The sequence below is a fragment of the Phyllostomus discolor genome, chromosome 6, assembly GCF_004126475.2.
Source record: "Phyllostomus discolor isolate MPI-MPIP mPhyDis1 chromosome 6, mPhyDis1.pri.v3, whole genome shotgun sequence".
Classification (NCBI taxonomy): Eukaryota; Metazoa; Chordata; class Mammalia; order Chiroptera; family Phyllostomidae; genus Phyllostomus; species Phyllostomus discolor.
This window is the reverse complement of record NC_040908.2, coordinates 138,328,555-138,347,088: the sequence shown is the minus strand read 5'-3', so window position 1 is coordinate 138,347,088 and position 18,534 is coordinate 138,328,555. Positions and strand designations below refer to the sequence as shown.

The 18,534-nt window shown below is 42.7% G+C and overlaps 1 protein-coding gene and 1 non-coding gene across 3 annotated transcripts in view; one reads left to right on the top strand and one right to left on the bottom strand.

Moving 5' to 3' along the window:
- The window catches only part of NELL1 (neural EGFL like 1), a 729,686-nt gene that overhangs the window by 42,324 nt on the left and 668,828 nt on the right, over positions 1–18,534 (bottom strand). Inside the window, exon 16 of one of the 2 annotated variants that reach the window (XM_028515811.2) lies at positions 12,331–12,471. The exons of the other annotated variant lie outside the window; for it this stretch is intronic. Coding sequence (XP_028371612.1) covers positions 12,331–12,471 — 141 coding nt within the window. The remainder of the gene's footprint in view (positions 1–12,330; positions 12,472–18,534) is intronic. 2 annotated transcript variants of the gene reach the window in all.
- LOC114501080 lies at positions 9,156–9,262 on the top strand. Its single transcript, XR_003684854.1, has one exon. It is a non-coding gene; the product is annotated as a U6 spliceosomal RNA (small nuclear RNA).

Below are 18,534 nucleotides of genomic sequence, written 5' to 3'. Positions count from 1 at the left end.
TTATCTCAAAGATTTTTTCCAGGGAAATGACCCAGTTTGAGTTGCCATGACAAGATCATATATCTAGGAATTGGCAGGAACTTGTATTTGAATCCATATTTTACTTATATGTGTCCCCACTAATGGCTTCAGTAAGTCATTTCACAATTTCTGTGCTGAGAAATTCTTACCGTGTGGCAAAGAAAAATTCATAACAAACCTGAAAGGTTGTTATGACAAATGTAGGACAAAATGTTAGCATGCACCAGTTTCTTGATATTGATCATGCTCAACAGCTGGTTAATTCTAATGCCCTTACTTTCTTTCAGAGGAAAAGCATTCCAAGCAAAAGAAATAAGAGAACAAAACTGTACATGTTGCAGAAAATGGCATCGATGCAAATACAGGATTTGAAATTTTGGCAGAAATACTACTATATTTATATAGTTATTGGGTTGACCAAAAAGTCTGTGTAGTTTTTTTCCATAAAATGAAAGACATATATTTCATTTTCACCAATAACTTTATTGTTTTGGATATTTTGAGAATGTTGGCTATCTCCTGCTATTGGTTTCTAGTGGGTAGAGGCCAGGGGTGCTGCTTTTAATGCATAAGACAGCCCTGCGGCAAAGAATTATTTGGCTAAAATGTGAATAGTACCAAGAAACTTCACGGATCAATCAGAAACTTTGACACATTCGATCAGTCACAGCACCTTCTCCATACACTGCAAAATCTTTTTTTTTTTGCAATTCAGTTGTGTTTTTACCTTTCCTGAAATAATATAGCTTAATATGCTGAAAATGTTGCATATTTTCTTCCATCTTCAATATTAAAATGGCTGCACAAAAATTCACCAATTTTGTTAAGTTTTTTTAAAATGCACACTGATATGACAGCTGTCACAATACAATCTAATAAAACTGTTTTAAACGAAGTTGAAGACAACTGAGCACTACTAGAGCCATCGTACAGAAAAAAACTAAAACATTTTGGCCAATCCAATATATTTTATATTCAACTATAAATTATACATTTTATATTAGAATGGTTGCATCTTCGAAAGTATCGGAGTGTTTTCACGGCAAAATTAAGGTTACAACCACATTGAGAGGCACTGATACTAAGAAATAGGGCTGACAACTTCTAACTCCTTATCCTGGAACATAAGACTCCTCATACTCTGGTCCCCACGTCTACTCTCAGGGCTCCTTTTTTGTCACTCTTCATCTACAACAGACCTGTATCTGTATCTGTATCTGTATCTGTATCTATATCTATATCTACCATCTATATCTATCATCTCTCTCTCTCTCTCTCTCTCTCTCTCTCTCTCTCTCTCTCTCTCTATATATATATATATATATATATATATATATATATATATATATATAGTACTTCTTCCATACCAGACACCACCAGAAGTCTCTCGCCATCCCTGGGGCACATAGTGATTTTCTTCATGACTGCCTAATCAGAGTGATGTTCCAGCCTGAAATACTTACCTTCAACCCTGTTTTGCCTTCTCATCCTACAGATCCCATGAAAATATATTTTCTGTGACAGATTCCCACATACATTGCTATCCCCCCAGGCCCCAACCCCAAGAAGAGTTAGTCACTTTTTTTCTCAAGTCTCTGATTTTTATTTCTTTATGTATTTGGTTGCTCTATAACTCAAGCTCCCCTAATTCATGCCCACCTCCTCTCTTCCCATTCCAGACTGGAAGGGCATCCTCTCTGGGTGTGTAAGATTCCATCATGGACTAGCATAGACGAAAGGCCCTCAGTAAGTGCTTGCTGAACAAGTGAGTGGTGAGGTTATGCTCACAGTACTTTATTTGGTCAGAGTACAGCAGGTTAGATTTCCCTGCTCATAAACCCACAAGTAAATATTCCAGAGCAACATGAGTGACCTCGGACTGAAATGAACAACTCAATATTCACTACAAAGCACTGTAGATGCCGATCTCTGAGTCACCGCACAGGCAGGGTCTTTGGCCCTAAGACATTCAGGCCTGAAGCCTCTGGAATGAAGCATTTGCTGGCACTGTGCTTTAGGAGGCAGGAAGCTGATAAATACATGAAAGTCAATACCAAGGATGCTCAGAAACAGAAAAGGAAGGCAGGGGACCCTTCCCTGAGACGGAACTGTAGATCTCCAGGTGGAGAACACTGAGAAATTAGATGAGAGTGGTGACTGGGAACACCGAGTCTGGCTCCTGATACTTCAACAGTGCTTTCTACATTGTTGGGGTTAGGGTCGTTCTGAGACCCCAGGAAAACTGCTTCTGCTTCCTCCCAAAGACATGTGTGCACCCATCCACGCACACTTGCGTGTCATCTCAGGACATTCGCAGACACCTCCAAAGGCTTTCAAATACCCCCCAAGCAAGTGGTTTTCAAATCTGAGTGGACATTAGAATCAGCTCATGGGGGCTTGTGAAAAACCAGATCTCCAGGCCTTGATGCCCGGGTTTGCTGATTCAGCCAGTCTGCAGTGGGGTAGAGAATCTTCATTTCTAACAACTTCCCATGGGATGCTGATGCTGCAGGTCTGAGGATCTCACTTCTAGAATCACTGCCCTAAGCTCCATGGAACACTGAGCTCATAGGCACTAATGTTCAGGCACCTATTTTTAGGAATGCCCTACTCATTCTGTTGTCACTCGGTTAGAACTGCCAACTCTTCAGGAAGAAAGTGAAAAAAGAAAAGTGAAAACCTATAAAGAAGATTTTGCAGGGTAGAAGCTTCAGAATTCTGTGCAGGAAAAAAAAAAAAATCAAAGTGCCTCTACTGTTGCTTGATCTTGCCCCAAAAGCCAAGTTCATAGTGAAAAGGAGGCCTTAAAGAAAACCGTAACCACATCACGGAGCTCCTTTTAGGGAACACTGTCGGTCGTTTCCTGGGCACCAGCCAGCGTTATTCCTCCTGTACCAGTTAGTGTGCACTCCACGCTCCCCAGACGGCCTTCCGCACAGTGCCCGTCTCCACTTGCTTCCTTTTCTCAGAACTCCCACGGGGCCTGTTCACGCAATACAAAGTTGTCACAGAGCGCCTCTGGAGACCAGCCTGCCTCCTCTTTCCATCCTTTCCATGGCCAGAATCTAAATAAGCAACTGGCTTCTAATCACTGCTTTTGAGCTCTGTGGCCTGAGACTCACGTTACCAAATCTTCATTTACTCCAGTGAAAAGGAGAGCAATTGTCAAGATATTATTTAAACATTAGAGGGTAGGCTGACAAGATGAAAAGGAGACAAAATATCTATTCAAAGGAAAACTACCTCTGTCAGAAGCCTAAGGAGTGACACCATTTAGCTTAGAGACAAAACAGCTATTCATACCTAAAAAGCCTTTAGAAAACAATCACTCAATACAATATGGTAGTGTTGAGTGATTTTCATTTTATAACGATTACAACAAAAAAAGAAAGTAATAGACAAAAAGCCATACGTGAATGATTTCCTTACACCAAAATTAAATAATCGTATAAAAATTGCTGGTCTGTAAAGGACAAGCAGTGTGCTTAATACATTTTTGTTGCAGAACCGAAATGAAACCTCTTTTGAACAGCTCCATTATTCAATCATACTGAATAAAGAAAGTTTTCTAGACATTTTTGGAGTAGGCTATACTCATTCTTAAGTTTCTAAGTCAGTATATACTGTAGAGTCCCAAATCCGCAAGATGCCTGGGAGGAAAAAGGATTTGAAAGCCAGGTAGGTACATTTGGGGCACTAACGATGCATAGTAAAGGCTCTGAAAAGCCCTGCAGTTAATAAACCAGTGAAGTTCCAGTAATTTAGAATTTCCCAAATATATTTCCTAACAGGACCCATTGGTGAAAAACACCCCAGCATTAGTCTGGGGTGTCTGATAAATGCTCTGTTGGAGTCATCGTTCCAGTTGGGTTTTAAACATTGAGGCCAACTGTAGGGAAAAGGAAAGGATTCGATTGGTCAAAATCACTTTGTTGTTGCATTTCTTTATGCCAAGCGGAAAGCAGACTCCAGGCAAAACTACGTGGCCTGCAGAGCAGAGCCGTGCTTCTCAGTTCAGTGTGGCCGGGGACAGGGGACAGTCAGCCACTCGGGCCTCAGCTGTGAGCAGAGGCGAGCCGGCTTCCTCACCTGCTTGTCAGGTGTGCCTATCTTTTCCACTCACTGGCTTTTGATCCTCATGGTGTTGACTGGACATCATCACGTAGTAATAGTAGAAGTTCCCCCATCACTTGGAGGCCACCTTTCAGCATGGAGCATGGTGATGCACTCAGGGGACCTCCTAGACGGCCGCTGTCCTGGATGCCCACCTTCTGTTCAGTTACGGGTGGCCCCCAGAATACACTGGCATGGAGCAAAGCTTTAATTCCTCCATTCACACGTGGGAAGGACATTAAACTAAAAAAGCATGCATTGTATACCAGGGTGTATCTACAAGAACACGATGAGGTAGAAAATGAGGCAACTCGCTGAATAATCGTCACTATTCACACCTTAACTTAATCCTTGCATAAGTTATCTCCAATTAATAAACAAGTGACTGAAGCAATTGTGGGAACAGAAAAACACGGGCGCTTTCACACATCGCCGTGCGGCTTGATGTGCTTCCCCTCATTAGCTGCCTGTCTCACAAGGAGTTTTTGAAGGTTAAGTGGCACACAATTGGCATTTAATAAACAAAAATGTGGCTATTATATTAACACTTGTACAGCAAGTTCTTAGCAGGCAATAAGGAAGGCGATATTTTTGTCATTTAATATTTCAAAAATCTTAAACATGGATACAGTTCTTAGAAAGGAATGACATTTTCTGGAAGAAGAAACTGACTAGGCAATGACTGTATGACCACGCACAATATATTAAATGTCTTCATGCCTCAGCTTTTTTTTTCTTTTTTCTTTTGTCCATTAAGCAGGGATTATAACAATTTCCATCTGGTGGACTTGTTCTGAGGATAAAATGAGTTAAGAAGTGTAAAGCTCTTAGAAGAGTGCTTAGCATATGAAGTAATTTGTTAATCTTAGCTATTATTATTATTTATTTTTATACCTATAATATGCCTAAACCAGCCCATCCTTAGGTCTAATCACCCCCATGTAGTCTTGTACAATTACGGAATCTCTCTGATCACACTCTTCCCTAATCACCTACGTATTTTACAATGTTGACGGTTTCACAGTTAATTACAATGGATCAGAATGCTATTGGTTGGTTCACATATGTTGATTTTGTCCCCAATTTGGTGTTTTAAACTCTCTAAAGAATAAATTGTTTGCATACTCTGTACCATCTAGATTAGTGCTAAGACCATAGCAGATTTATTTTTACGGATAAAATACATATAACAACACCACGATACTTATGCAGAGTTTTGTTCTAACAGCACTCTAATTTTCCTCCTCCTCTCTGTCACCCATGCTCTCTTCACCTGGACTAGAACTGCAGTCCGCAGGCTCTGCGTACACTGAGCAGTGCTTCAATGTCCGAAGTTGTTTCCCGTGCTCCACAACTGATCACGCCTACCATCAGGAAGGTGTTGGAACAATAGGGAAATTGCCATTGAACATTTCCTAAACAAGGCCAAGGGTGGCTTACGGGATAGACTTTATAATTAGTTGGGCGTGCTGTTAGAATAATTCCCTAGAATGTCTGGTTTTAGTCCCACAGTCTGAGTGGAAGACAGCACATAGCCCTGTTCTGCGTCAGCCCAGAGAGCCTGAGGGCGAGCAAAGAGCCGTGAGTTCACACCTGAGTCTTATTCAATGAACTTGGTTCCAACAGCATTTTGTGAAGTGTCTATCACTGAACCCGAGGAGGAGCATTTACCTTCCCTTAGATGTCCCAGAACGTCCCCAGTCGTCCCACATGCTGATCACCTTCAGGCTTATGTACATAAGGCTGGACTTGAAGGGGAGCAGAAAGCTTCCCGTGGGTCTGAGGGGACTCAGTTCTTCCCTGATTTAACATCTGCAACTGCATGGTCATGACCACTGGCCTTTTTCTACTCTGGATTCTTATCACCAGAAGTGCAGAGAAGGTGATGACCAGTGAATAGGTGGGTGACACCACTGTCAAAGCTAAGGTGATATCAGATCAACTGTCGAGAACCTGCCACTTGGACATCCTGCCCCAGCCCCACAACACTGGCCCTGCAATCAGGGGGTAACATAAATCCCTGATGCTCTTGGTCCACACAAAACCCCACGGCACCTCTCCATGCAGGCCACACTCATCTTCTCTCATTCTCTCCTTGCCTTGCCTCGCTGACCTCAGCTGCTCCGTGGAGCACCTTCTCTCCCCACAGGCTCATCACTGACCTTACTGCCATCTGGAAAGCATCACGGTGTTAACATACTAAAAGCAGAAATTCTGAGGGCCAACACCCCTGGATTATGACCTCTGTGTGCCATTTATGGGCTGTGGAATTTGGGACAAGTTATCTTCATCTTTGGGACATTTCCTCATCTTCACAATGGTGATGGCAGGGGTTTCCGTCCTATGCAAGCTGTGGGAACTCAAGCAGACGTCGCATGGCATTCCCTGGCACAGTACCAGGCACGTGGCAAAGGTGCTCAGTTAGTGATGCTGGCTAACTCAGCTGAACACTCAGAACACAAGTGCTGAATCGGCTTTATCTATGTTATTTTATTTAACGCTCACAATTACTCCGTAGCGACTTAGGAGGCTGGTGCTTTTGTAAATTGCTTAGAGCAGCGCCTGGCACAAAGTAAACTCTCAATGTCAGCTCTTATTAGCATTACTGTTTCTGTCTTCATTTGACAGGTGAGGGATTTGAGGTGAAGGGAGGTTAAATATTGACTAGCAGGACCTACTACTTGCCAGGATACTTGCATAAAGAATACTTATATTAGGGAAAAAATCCACCAGCATGTATTATTTTAATCATTGTATGCTAAGGACACAAAGACTTAGAGAGGCTAAATATCTTGCCAAATGCTGCTCAGTTAGAAAGTGGCTGAGTTGGGATTTGTATCTAGGCCTATGTGGACTTAGCACCTGCCTTGCCACTACATCACAGTGTTACCTGCTCAGGCTTCCTCACCCCAACCCCCCAGGGAGGCTTTGCACAGGGAGTACCTCCAGAATCCAGCCATTTTCACTCCCACTCCTATGAGAACCAGGCATTAGGAAGGGACAGTAGAATCAAATCATTCTCAGGCCATTTCAATCAGCCCCAGTACATCGACCAGTTAAAACTGAAATCTTCTTCCCAAGAGACTCCAAAGCAACCTTTCCCAGTTGTCCTGTGTGGCTTTGCATGTTGATGGCAGTGGCAGCAGCATGCTCTGACAAGAAAATCTCCCCTGGGCCAGTTCCAGTGGCCAGAGAGCAGGCTCCAGAGTCTGGAAACCAAGTCCTGTGGAGGAGGCGGTGCTGGGAGGCCAAAAGGTGCCGCGTTCTCTGAGAATAGCTTTTGATCAATAAAACGGAGTTTATTGGGATTTGAAAATCTTGTTTGCTACAAAAAATGTATGAGCAATATAGTTTAATTCAATACAAATATATAAAGGATAGCAAAAGACCTCAACTGTCCCCTAGGCTGCAACAAACTGATGAAAAGGACAAGCCTGACCTGGTAAGTTCCATAAAAGTGGGACAAATGTATAACTGTGGGGACGTATAAGGGGGAGGCATATTTTATCATTAGAGAAAAATCTGTGACAGTGATTATGTTAGCTGAATACTCTTTCTAATCATTTGGAGACTTAAAAAAATGACCTCAATAAGTCCCACAATAGATCAACTGAATCCAAATCTCTGGGGTGTGATGTCTCCTTATTGGTGTTTTTGAAAAGCTACTCAGGTGCATCCACTGTAAAGCATATTTGAGAATCACTGGCTTAGGGAGAAGGGCCTCATCAGGATGTTGACAAGTGGAAGTGGGGATAGAGGGATGGTCAGGAAAAAGCATACTAGCAAAGGAGTGGAGAAAAGAGAGTACCGGGTTTGGAAAGAGGGAAAGAGGTATGTGAGTAGGCTTGGTGGTCCATGCAGAGTCTGAGAGGGAGCAGAGGAGAAACATTCACATGCACAAGCAAGTTGGATCATGGCGACAGACCGGCATCCGCATCCAAGGGAGTTCCAATCTTATTTTAAAATATGTAAAATCCTGCTTGTAATACATGCCACTGTTAATTACATATCAGTTTTCATTTCTGAATGACCCAGATAATTATGCCAAGATAAAAAAGCAATTGCTCACAACTTCTGTTAAAATCAGAATCACTGGGATTAAGAAGGCAAACAAATGAAAAACGTTCCTCACAGACACAGACAACAGAATGGGCATTACCAGTGGGAAATGGGGGTAGGGCAGGTAGATTGGGGTGCAGGGGAGATGCATGGTGACAGAGGGAGACTTGACTTGGGGTGGAGAACACACACCACAATATACAGATGATGTATCACAGAACTGCACACTTGAAATCTATATAATTTTATTAACCAATGTCACCCTAATAAATAAAAAATAAAAAAGGTATAAAAATAATAAGAATCATCGATTCCCACCACTCTATGCAAACATAGAGTGCACTGTAGCCTACGGGAAGAACAGATTGCTGTCATCCTCTTCTGCCATGCCACTTGGCTAATTTCTGTTTGATCCCCTTTCCTGGAATTATAAAGATACACTAAAAATTGAGAGAGAGAGAGACATGCACAGAGAGAGAGAGAGAGAGAGAGAGAGAGAGAGAGGTGTGTTCTGCTAAACTCCTCAAGAATGGTGTTCTGTCAGCTTCAATAATAGCTAAGACTAGTCATTTGTTCAATAATATGATCTTAACAGGCAAATCTTAAAAAATTTTGGTGATGAAGTGGTAGATCGTGCACAAGAGCTGTTCTTTAGGATGTCAGTAACACTGGAAGTTTACAATAACTGAAGCCAACACGGCAGGTGGGACTGTCTGCATCTGACAAAACACGACACAGAGCGTGCCGTGTGGCTGTTCTCCTGAACGCCTCCAGCGGCCACATTCCGGCTGCAAACACACGCCATCTCTACTATTACCTGGGGAAAACGCATAGCTGAGGACATGTGGCTAAAACACTTGAAAAATACTTTTGAAGATTGTCTTAGATGCTGTTTTTTTAATGTAAGCATTAGAGCTTATTCTGATGGGATAATTTTCAGTGTCATTAAGATGTGTTCTTATGTGCTTGCTTCAGCAGCGCATATACTAAAATTGGAATGATACAGAGAAGATCAGCATGGCCCCTGTGTGAGGATGACACACAAATTTGTGCAGTGTTCCATATTTTTAGCCAAAGGGGGTAGGTTTGAGGGTGGGAGGCGGGGATGGATGGGGCATGGGGGGTACAATGGGGTGAAAATGGAGACAATTGTACTTGAACAACAATAAAAAAGAAAAAAAAAGAAGTGTTCTTATGATGCAAACATTCCTGGTCATAAATCACTCAAGAATGGGCTCCTACCCCCTTCACACCCATATTGCCATAAGGCTTGATTAACACTGTGCTGATGTGAGGGTTATTCTCAATAAATAATCTTTCTGAATTAAGACTCACATGATTTTGTGATATTTAATACCTTGTGTATGCACCACACTCGACAGAGTGAGTTATGTCAAACTAAATAGAAAATGAACCTGGCCTCATATGGTTTTGATGGTCTATTCCTTCAATCATTTGCTCGTCAAGTGCCTACTATGTGCCTACATTGTTCCAGGGCTGGAGGTGGAGTGGTGAAAAACAGACACGGTCTGTGCTTCAGGGAGTTTGTGTGTTTATGGCAGAAGACATTTACACACATGTGAATGCATGGTGAACTTGAAAATAGCAAATGCTATAAAAGATGTAGAAGAGAGTGAGTGATGTGAATATAATGAAGTGACTGGGGAAGGACTACTTTAGACTGAATGGCCAGGGAGGATCTTCTTGAAAAAGTGGCTCTGCTGCTGAGAATTACATAAAAAAGAACAAAGTCATACAACATTAGACAGGAGTCAAGTGTTCCGCACATGGAGCACAGCAAAGGCCCTGAAACTGGGTGAGTTCACTGTCATGTTCAAGATATAAAAAAGTCAAAAAAGCTATATATATAGGGCATGAGTCCAAGAGTTAGCCTTGAAGTCCACGTGAAGAAGTTAGAAATTTGTCTTACATTCAATGGGAAGGCAATCCAAGGTTGAAACTGAAAAGTGACACAAGCTGATTTATACGTCTCTTTCACTGAGAAATAATTCCGAGCCAAGAGACTACCCCGAACTACCAGAGATTAAATGATGCTCATATGTCTGTTCTTATTGCGAACCACTTACAAAGATATTTCTACAAGTATGGGAATAAAAGGGAATTCAGATTAACAATTACCCAAGTTAAAAACTCTGTTCCCCCCCCAAGGAATCCAGTTTGCTGAGGTGTTCTTGTGCAGACGGCCATCAGTTCACTGATGGACAAAGTGCCTCCCCAGGAAGTGAAAGAGCTTAATCCGTACCCACCCCACCAGGCCCACCACTCAGCACAACACAGAGAAATCAGCCGGTGAGGGGACCATGACATCTCTCATCCTATCACAGACATTTATGAGAGTGACAGGGCACTAATTGATACAATTGATAATTATATCAGAATGACAGGTATAAACTGAGGCTGTCCCTGGGTGTATAGAGTGACCCTTGACCCAGACTTGAGTCTCCACTTGTAGGAAAACAGCTAGGTGGTCCGGTGTCATCTCTTCTGTGACTGTGTTGAACAGCAGCCACCAAAGGGTACCACTGGAGAGAAAGAGAATAAAGCCTATTTCGTGCTCACAGTCTAGTCAGAGAGCCCATCAACTGTATTGGCGGTACAGTAAGTAGAGCCACAGAAACATACACCAGAAAAAGCTCCCGACTTAGCAGACGACAGGAGTGATGACTCCCACGGAGACAACAAAGCCTGCTTCCCGGGGACCTGGTGACACAGGAGCTGTTTGATCTAGTCCTACTCACACAGCATCTATTTACACTGAGCTGCACACACACGGGAGTTCTGAACTGTATGTAAAGCAAGCATATCCTGAAGACCCAGGATAAATGCAACCTTCTCACTGAGGTTGCATTAATGATTAAAAACACGTGTATAAAGTAGGGGGCAGAGTGTTGAATATGCAGGAACACTTAATATCGTAATAACTGACATTTGTTGAACATTTAACAGATACACTTAATTCTCACAACACTCATACGAACTAGCTCTGAACATTTCCATCTTACAGATGAGATAACAGAGGTAAGACTAGATAATCCTTGGCCCAAGGTAACTTCAGAAATGGCAGAGCTGGAACTTGCCTGAAGGCAATCTGGCTCAAAGGCCCATGCCTTTAACAACTACACTGTGGGCTTCTCAACAGTAACGTCAGAACTGTGGTGGATAATTCATGCTGTTGCCCATGGGTCCCTCATTCATCTTTGCTTTAAGGTAATCTCAGGGGAGAAGTTAGAAAAACCACTAAATGGATCTCTGTAGCAACCTCTAAAAAAAGAGATGCAGTGAGCAAAGACAACGAATTCTCATGCAGCAGTCTGAGCTCTAGGGACCCGCGGTCAGAATGCATGCCCTCTGGGTCTGTCTAAGTCAGTGCTAAGAATTCAGCTGAGTCCACGTGACCTGAAATAACTTGACTGGCCAAGGTGCTCATAGGAACAATTACACTTTTGATCAGCTGTTTGGATTTCATGAAAGTTCTAAGGTCTCAAAGGTGAAGAACTCCATCTGTTAACTTCCATTCAGCATTTCATAGAAACACACGCAGATCAGTGATTAAAGGGGACCTTGCAAGGATGGCAGTGGTAAGAGCAACAATAATAAGGTCAATGCCACTCTACATTTGTGCATCATTTCAAAGCTTACCATCTTTTGCCACAGGTCATCCCATTTACTCTAACGATGCATGTGTATTATTATCCACATCTTTAGGTATTTACAAGTGAAGGCTCAGAGAGGTCCAGTGAGCTTTGTAGTACAAAGGCCGTGATTTAAACTAAACTTTCAAAGTCCAGCAACATTTCCTTCTCTCTCACAGCTGTGTCTCAAAAAGTTAAAGATTACACCAAGCCACCATGATGTCCTTTAAGGGAACTCAATGCCTTAGCATACAGACCCAGCTTTGTCCTCTGACTGCCCTATTCATGTATAAAAATTCTAAAACCCCACACTCCATAATCCCTGGCCTCATCCTTGAGTGGTGGAGGGAGGTAATTTGACAAGTGATGAGTTTAACCAGGGAGGGGTCATAGTTGAACACCAGGAGCTGAACAGAGTACCAAAGCCAGCTTCCCCTCCTGCAAGGAGCCTGATGGATGGAGGGCATGGCTGAAAGCTGCTTACCAATACAGGACTCCCCGGACAGTGAATAGGTCCCATCGTCATGGAAACCGCTTCTGCACTCACAGTGGTACCACCCTGGCAGGTTAACGCAGCGGGAGTGGTGGTGGCACTCAATGATTCCCTCTGTACATTCATCAATATCTGCCTCAGAGAAAAACACAAGCCCACCAGCACATTAATTTCTTTCGACACTAACCTTTCAGCAAACACCTAAAACATGCTCGTGTCAATATATCAATTAAAACTGGTTAGTCACCTCAAATGAAAGTTACAGGAAGAACCAAGTCCCATTTTTTGCAGAATCTAAATTGCAAGCTTTACTGTTGGATATGTCCCCATATATTGAACAGTGAATGAAAGCTGATGGTCTCGAAGACATTCCCAACTCCAAGTGTTATGTAGGCTCCTGAGTCACCAAAAACTAAATCGAGGATGTTTAGCACAGTTTCCTTATTGAGTGCATATGCCTTTTCTCTGGTTCAATAATTCCAAAATAGTCATTTCAGATATTATTTGATATTCTTTGGTCATATCCATGAACAAATAGGTTTGGGGAACTCTGGATTAAATAGTGTTAAAATGATTTTTTTGTAGTGCAGTCTCAGAGACTTATCACATTTATCTGCCCAGAAGAGCTCAGAGAGGAGACTAACAATATGCACTGTCGCCCACATATATTTGACTGGGGAGTACTGGTGTTCTGGGGAGCACAGCTTGAGGGTACTGTTCTAATTCTTCTAACCGCTGATTTACTCGAGGGCTTGATTTCCGGCCATCAGAGATCCTCATTCTTCAGCCACTCCTGATGAAAGACAGTGTCCTGGGCTTCGTTCGCTCTAGGATGTGGCCTTTTAGGATCAGCCAATCCCTGAATCATGCCTAGATTCTCCAGCCCAAAGGCCTGCCACTGAGCTGAAGCAGACGACACCTTTGCAGAAAAATGAGCTGTCAATCGTGACACCAAGGTCAGCTCATTCTCTCCATGTAATTATTTCTTGGAAGATGGCCATTGCTGGCTGGGAATCAGCCCCTCACTCTCCTGGAAACACTGAACCTTGGCAGTCTTATATAAATAGAAATCTAATTAATATAGGGATAGGACACATAATGATTAAAACCCTCTTTGGAGTCTTTTCCAACAGCTCCCTGATATAGGCATTTGCTCAGGGCAATCAGCTCCCATTGGTTCTATCACCTGGGCAAGTTGTGCATGGAGCTGCCCATGTAGTTTGAAACCTGTCACTCTCATCTCATGGCCTTCCAGACAAGTAGAGAGAGAAAAGGTGTCCCTTTACTCTGGGCAATTCCAGCTTTAGCTTTGCCTTTTTCTGCCAACTGCCATCTTCTTCCTTTATGGCTTATATGACTGGGTCCACATAGTCCTTGGACATACAGCCTCCTTTAGGTGTCTAAAAGCTGTCAGGACCCAGTGCTTCTATGGCACCTTCTGCTATTGCAATCGGGCTGTGTGTCCATTTATTGTAAATCCCCAGAAAATGAATTTACGACAACTACGTTGTCATTTTTTAAATTTTACAGCAGTGTGGTTCTGTGGGACATGCCTTGAACCACTAAAAATGTCAATCACTGGAATAGAGAAGTGACTGGAGGCTACGTTTCAGAGGGGGAGGGCTGACTCTGGGTGATGGGTCAGCTCCGTATGTTCTGAGTACGGGTTACCCAGGGGCACATGCATAACTAGAAGGCTGAGTTTCACAGGTAACTTCTCTACGTGCAGCTGAAAGAACTCTCTGCAGTGCAGCAGCAACAAATTGGTGCTCAGGCATTTATTTCCAGAGCTCCTAGAAAGACTGCCATGATCCCCACAGACCCTGCCACTTCTGGACTACCGATACTATCTAGGAACAGCCATCTAGCTACAGTGCTACAGTTAGTGTTGTGGGAAACCAGGAAATGCAAAAGCAAAAGCTTTTCACTAAATAAAATAATTGTATGTCCCAACTGGCTGGAGATGGGCTGGTTTACATCTGTTGCCCCTTTCATTCTCAAAACCACCCCTGTTTGGAGGATAAATTATTTGAACACGTTACAAATAATTCCTCCAGCCTTCAATTTCATGGGCAATTTCTAGGAAGAGGAGTGGTGGTGAATGAGGTGCAAATATTTTTTCAATTCACGATAGTTTTATTCCCAAAATGAGAGGATAAGAAAGAGCAGTAAAAGCTTCCGTGATCCAGCAGGCCCGAAGTTACCTGTGTAGGGCTCTCACGGGGAGTAAAGACAGTGGGACAGGTATCCATCTATGACTGCCCCAGGGACCAGGAACCCCTGGCTTGCATTGAAAAAGAGAAAAGCACTGGGGATATCGCATCTCTGGGAGCTGCATTACCAGGGGCTTGCTGGGAATAACCAGAGCTCATCATACACTGTTACCTGGTAACAAGGCTACACATTTCTGTTCTGGGTGCAGTAATTACACCTGAAGCCAAAAATGTCATTTTCTATGCAACCAGACTACTTGAGAGGTACTTCCAAAACTGGCTGCTTCTTCTGCACAGTCACGGCAGTGTTAAAAGCAACCACCATAGACCCAAATCCGGAACACACTTGGAGGCTCTTCGGTGACATTTTGGGGGCTTTAAACATTATAAATGGGCTGTGGCTGCCTTTGTCCACAGAGATCTGCTTCTCCCAGTCAGCACTTGCCACAGGCAAACAAATGAGACAGGTGCTCTGGAAATGGGGTCTTGGTCCGACCCCATCTCTGTCTCTTAAGGATTTCTGATAAATCACAGTGCGCCTGTCTGCATCACACAGGTTGTCAGCCATCCCAAAGGAAACGAACAAAAATCATCATTTTTCCCTTTACAATGACTCCTAGGATTGTGTTTAAATTTCAGTTTAATTGAGCACAGCCCTGAAAAGGGGGCAGAGGAAACAAGAGATGCTGGAGGGTCAAGAGTGGAGCCCATGGTATTCATCTCTGTGGCCTCCGTGCCAAGTGCTGGCGATGTAATAACTCACATCCCAGCCCAGGCCACACAGCTAACAAATGGTGACACCAGCTTCAGAGCTAGCTAGAATCCACATTTGTCACTAGTTTATCATGCCATCTTCTTGATAAATCAAGAACAGAAGTTTTTTATGCAACAATAATATTTATTCGGTACTTTAGATATGTGTTGAGCTGGAAATATGTGCCATGGATGAATTGTGTGCTGTGATGGCTGGAAAAACACAGGACTGCTGAAACCCAAGAGCTCATGTTCCAGGGGAGGACATACACACTCATCCTTCAGATCCCACCAGCGTCACTTTCTCCTGCTCCTCCAGCTGCACAGTCCCCCTCCCCTAGGGGCTCCCCCACAAACACACTTCCACTCAAGCACACATCTTATTCTATATCACAGCCATTTCCCTTTTGTGTCCATCACTCAAGAGCAAATTTCTCAAAAACAGAGACCTCTTAGGTTTACATTTCTTGTGACAGTATCAAGAAATACGAAGGTGCCCTCCAAATGCTTGTGGGAATGAATGAATGAAAAAATTAATGATAATGGACTAAATGAAAGGAACAATGAAAAAGAGCCAAATAGAGATCCAAAGGACCATCACATTTCCTGCTGTTTGTAAATCACAAGGATGCTGAGTCAACTCACAAAACTAAATGTAATGGGGTTAGTTTAATCTTTACATGTTATTTGCCTTTAAAAGACACCATGCAGTTTCTATTTAATACTTTGCCTCCATGTCTAATCTTTAGAGAGTTTTAAGGTGGCACAATAGACAACAAAAAGACACAGTTATAACGGCCTTCAGTGAAGGATCTTAGCTATATCTTGAGTTTTTTATCAACAATGAAAAACAGATGACAATCCAAGGTTTCCTTCCAAGGATGTGCCCTAAGCAACACATCTAATCCTATTTGGAATGTGCAGTGAATTTGCTACCGAAAGCCATTTGCACACAAATCCTTTGATTCTAGTAAAATTCTTAGTCTCTTGAATCGGATAAATGTCTTCCTTCATCTGATAACCTCCGTCTCAGATTTGCTGCTTGAAAATTTACAAAAGCAGTCAAGTTTTTCATAAAGCTTACTTCCAAGGAGATAGTTTTGTATTTCATATTAATTGGTTGACGTTCAGAGTCAAGTACAGGCTTAACTTGCACTTGGATTCCATCTTTTCTCAGCATTTGTATGGTGAATAGGATGAGTCATAAGAAACACTTTTGAGACTTTCATTCATTCAACAAAAGCTTAATAAAGTACACGTGTGATGCAGAGATGAAAAGGAAAGGTTCCTGTGCTTCACACACTTAGAGTCTATCATCACACTGAAATGTAAGAAAATAACTGTGGTTAAGAACGTGGGCTTTGGAGACAACCATGCTTCAGATTCCTGCTTGCCACCACACTAATATATTGTTCAGGTTTTTCCAAGTCTTTGTTTTCTCATCTGTAGATTGAAACGAATAAAAATGAACTTGACTGGACTGATGAACAGAAAAGACTCAAGAAAAATCTATGTTTCATCTGTCATATAGGATATTACCTTTGGACTCTATATTGCCACTTACAACCAGAAAAGAGGGGGAAAATCTAATATTAACTTGTAATCAGGAAACTGGTTGGGACTGCCGATGACTTCTGCATCTTTAAAGATACTCATTTGTATTTTGAGATAATTGTAATTTTGTAAAGCACTCAGGAATAGAATCTATGAATCTATAGTATATACCTCATTAAAATATGGATTCTCTCCTCCCACCAAAACTGCCTTATAAATTTAAGTGCAATCAGTAACTTACAGGCTCATGAACATAAACCTAATTATTGTATAATATTTGCAGAATGCCAGGACTGTATTCAACAGGGCATGCATGCATCAGAATGTTTGAAGGAAACTAAAAGGACCAGTAAATGAAGCAGAGACTCCGTGGTAGAAAGGCCAACATTCCCATCTCCTCTTCCCTGGTTCTCAGGGATGTGTCTACAGCACACACACACTTCCTTTGCAGACAGTTGAGGCCATCGGAATAAGCTAGAAATAAGGCAAGTCCAACATGGCTTTCAAAAACCTCTGGCATGAACCTCCATGGCATAGCCACCTGCCCATGGGGCAATGGGAGGGGTCTAGGGTACAAGGAAACCTTGGAAGCCCCCTGGTTTTGTCTTTGTCTGCCTGGCTTCCGGCATGAAGAGCAGAACTTTCCACAAGCCAGAAACTGTCATGGACTATTTATATGAACAAGAGAGCCATTTCTATCTCACTGAGCCATTGCCAGTGTGGAGTGCCTTCCAGCTACACCCAGCATTTTCTGTTTTGAGATACCCCTTTCCACAGCGAGGGAAAAGACTGTGCTCCAGTCAGAACTCATGCAGACACAATCTCTGCAAACAAAAACAAGCCAACAAGAATAAAGCCTCAGCACTGGCCACTGATTACATAGGCAGCTAAAGGAGTAGGAGTTCTCTGCTTCAAGTCGAGTCAAGATAACAACAACATGCAAACAAGACAAAGCTTTGTTGTCAGGTCTCTGTTACTTTCTAGCTGTGTGATTCTGAGCAAGTGATTTTATCTTTCTGTAGCTTCAGTTTCCTTGGCTCTTAAAAGAGGATGATAGTACCCAGCTCATAATGTTGTTTTAAGGATTGAATAAGATCAATGTAAAGCCATTCTACAAAGTTTGACAGGCAACCATTAGGCCTGCAAAGATGAACATTCTCTAGTTTTTAATTCCCACACAGCCACAGAGAAACTGTCCATGCCGAAACAGTGCACATGTCAAAATCTTAATTTTCCACACACGCACAATGAAAGGATCGTGCTGTAGCATCCTTCCGTCCTCTTCCAGCTTGAACACCCTAGGTGATGGGAGATCTGGGCTCTGGACTTATGCCTTCAGCTGCTACTAACCAGCTAAATGGCTGCTGTAAGGTTTAAGTGACCTCTTTGTACCTCATTTTCTTCTCTAGCCAACCGTAATTTTTAAACAAACGCATGTTCTGTCTGCCTCACAGACGAAACTCTGCCAAGGTATGAACAAGCACTGGAAGTTAATTAACTGCTACACAAAATATATGGTGGTATCATTATTACTGTTTCTTCCTTGTAAGTCCTGACTAGCCACTCACTGGGGTCCATTCAACTGAAAGGTGCCCATTAGGAATCATGGTGTCGGTGGCACTGGGTCTGTGGCTGTCTTCCTCGTGCGCATCTTCTTCTGTACTGACTCGGCACA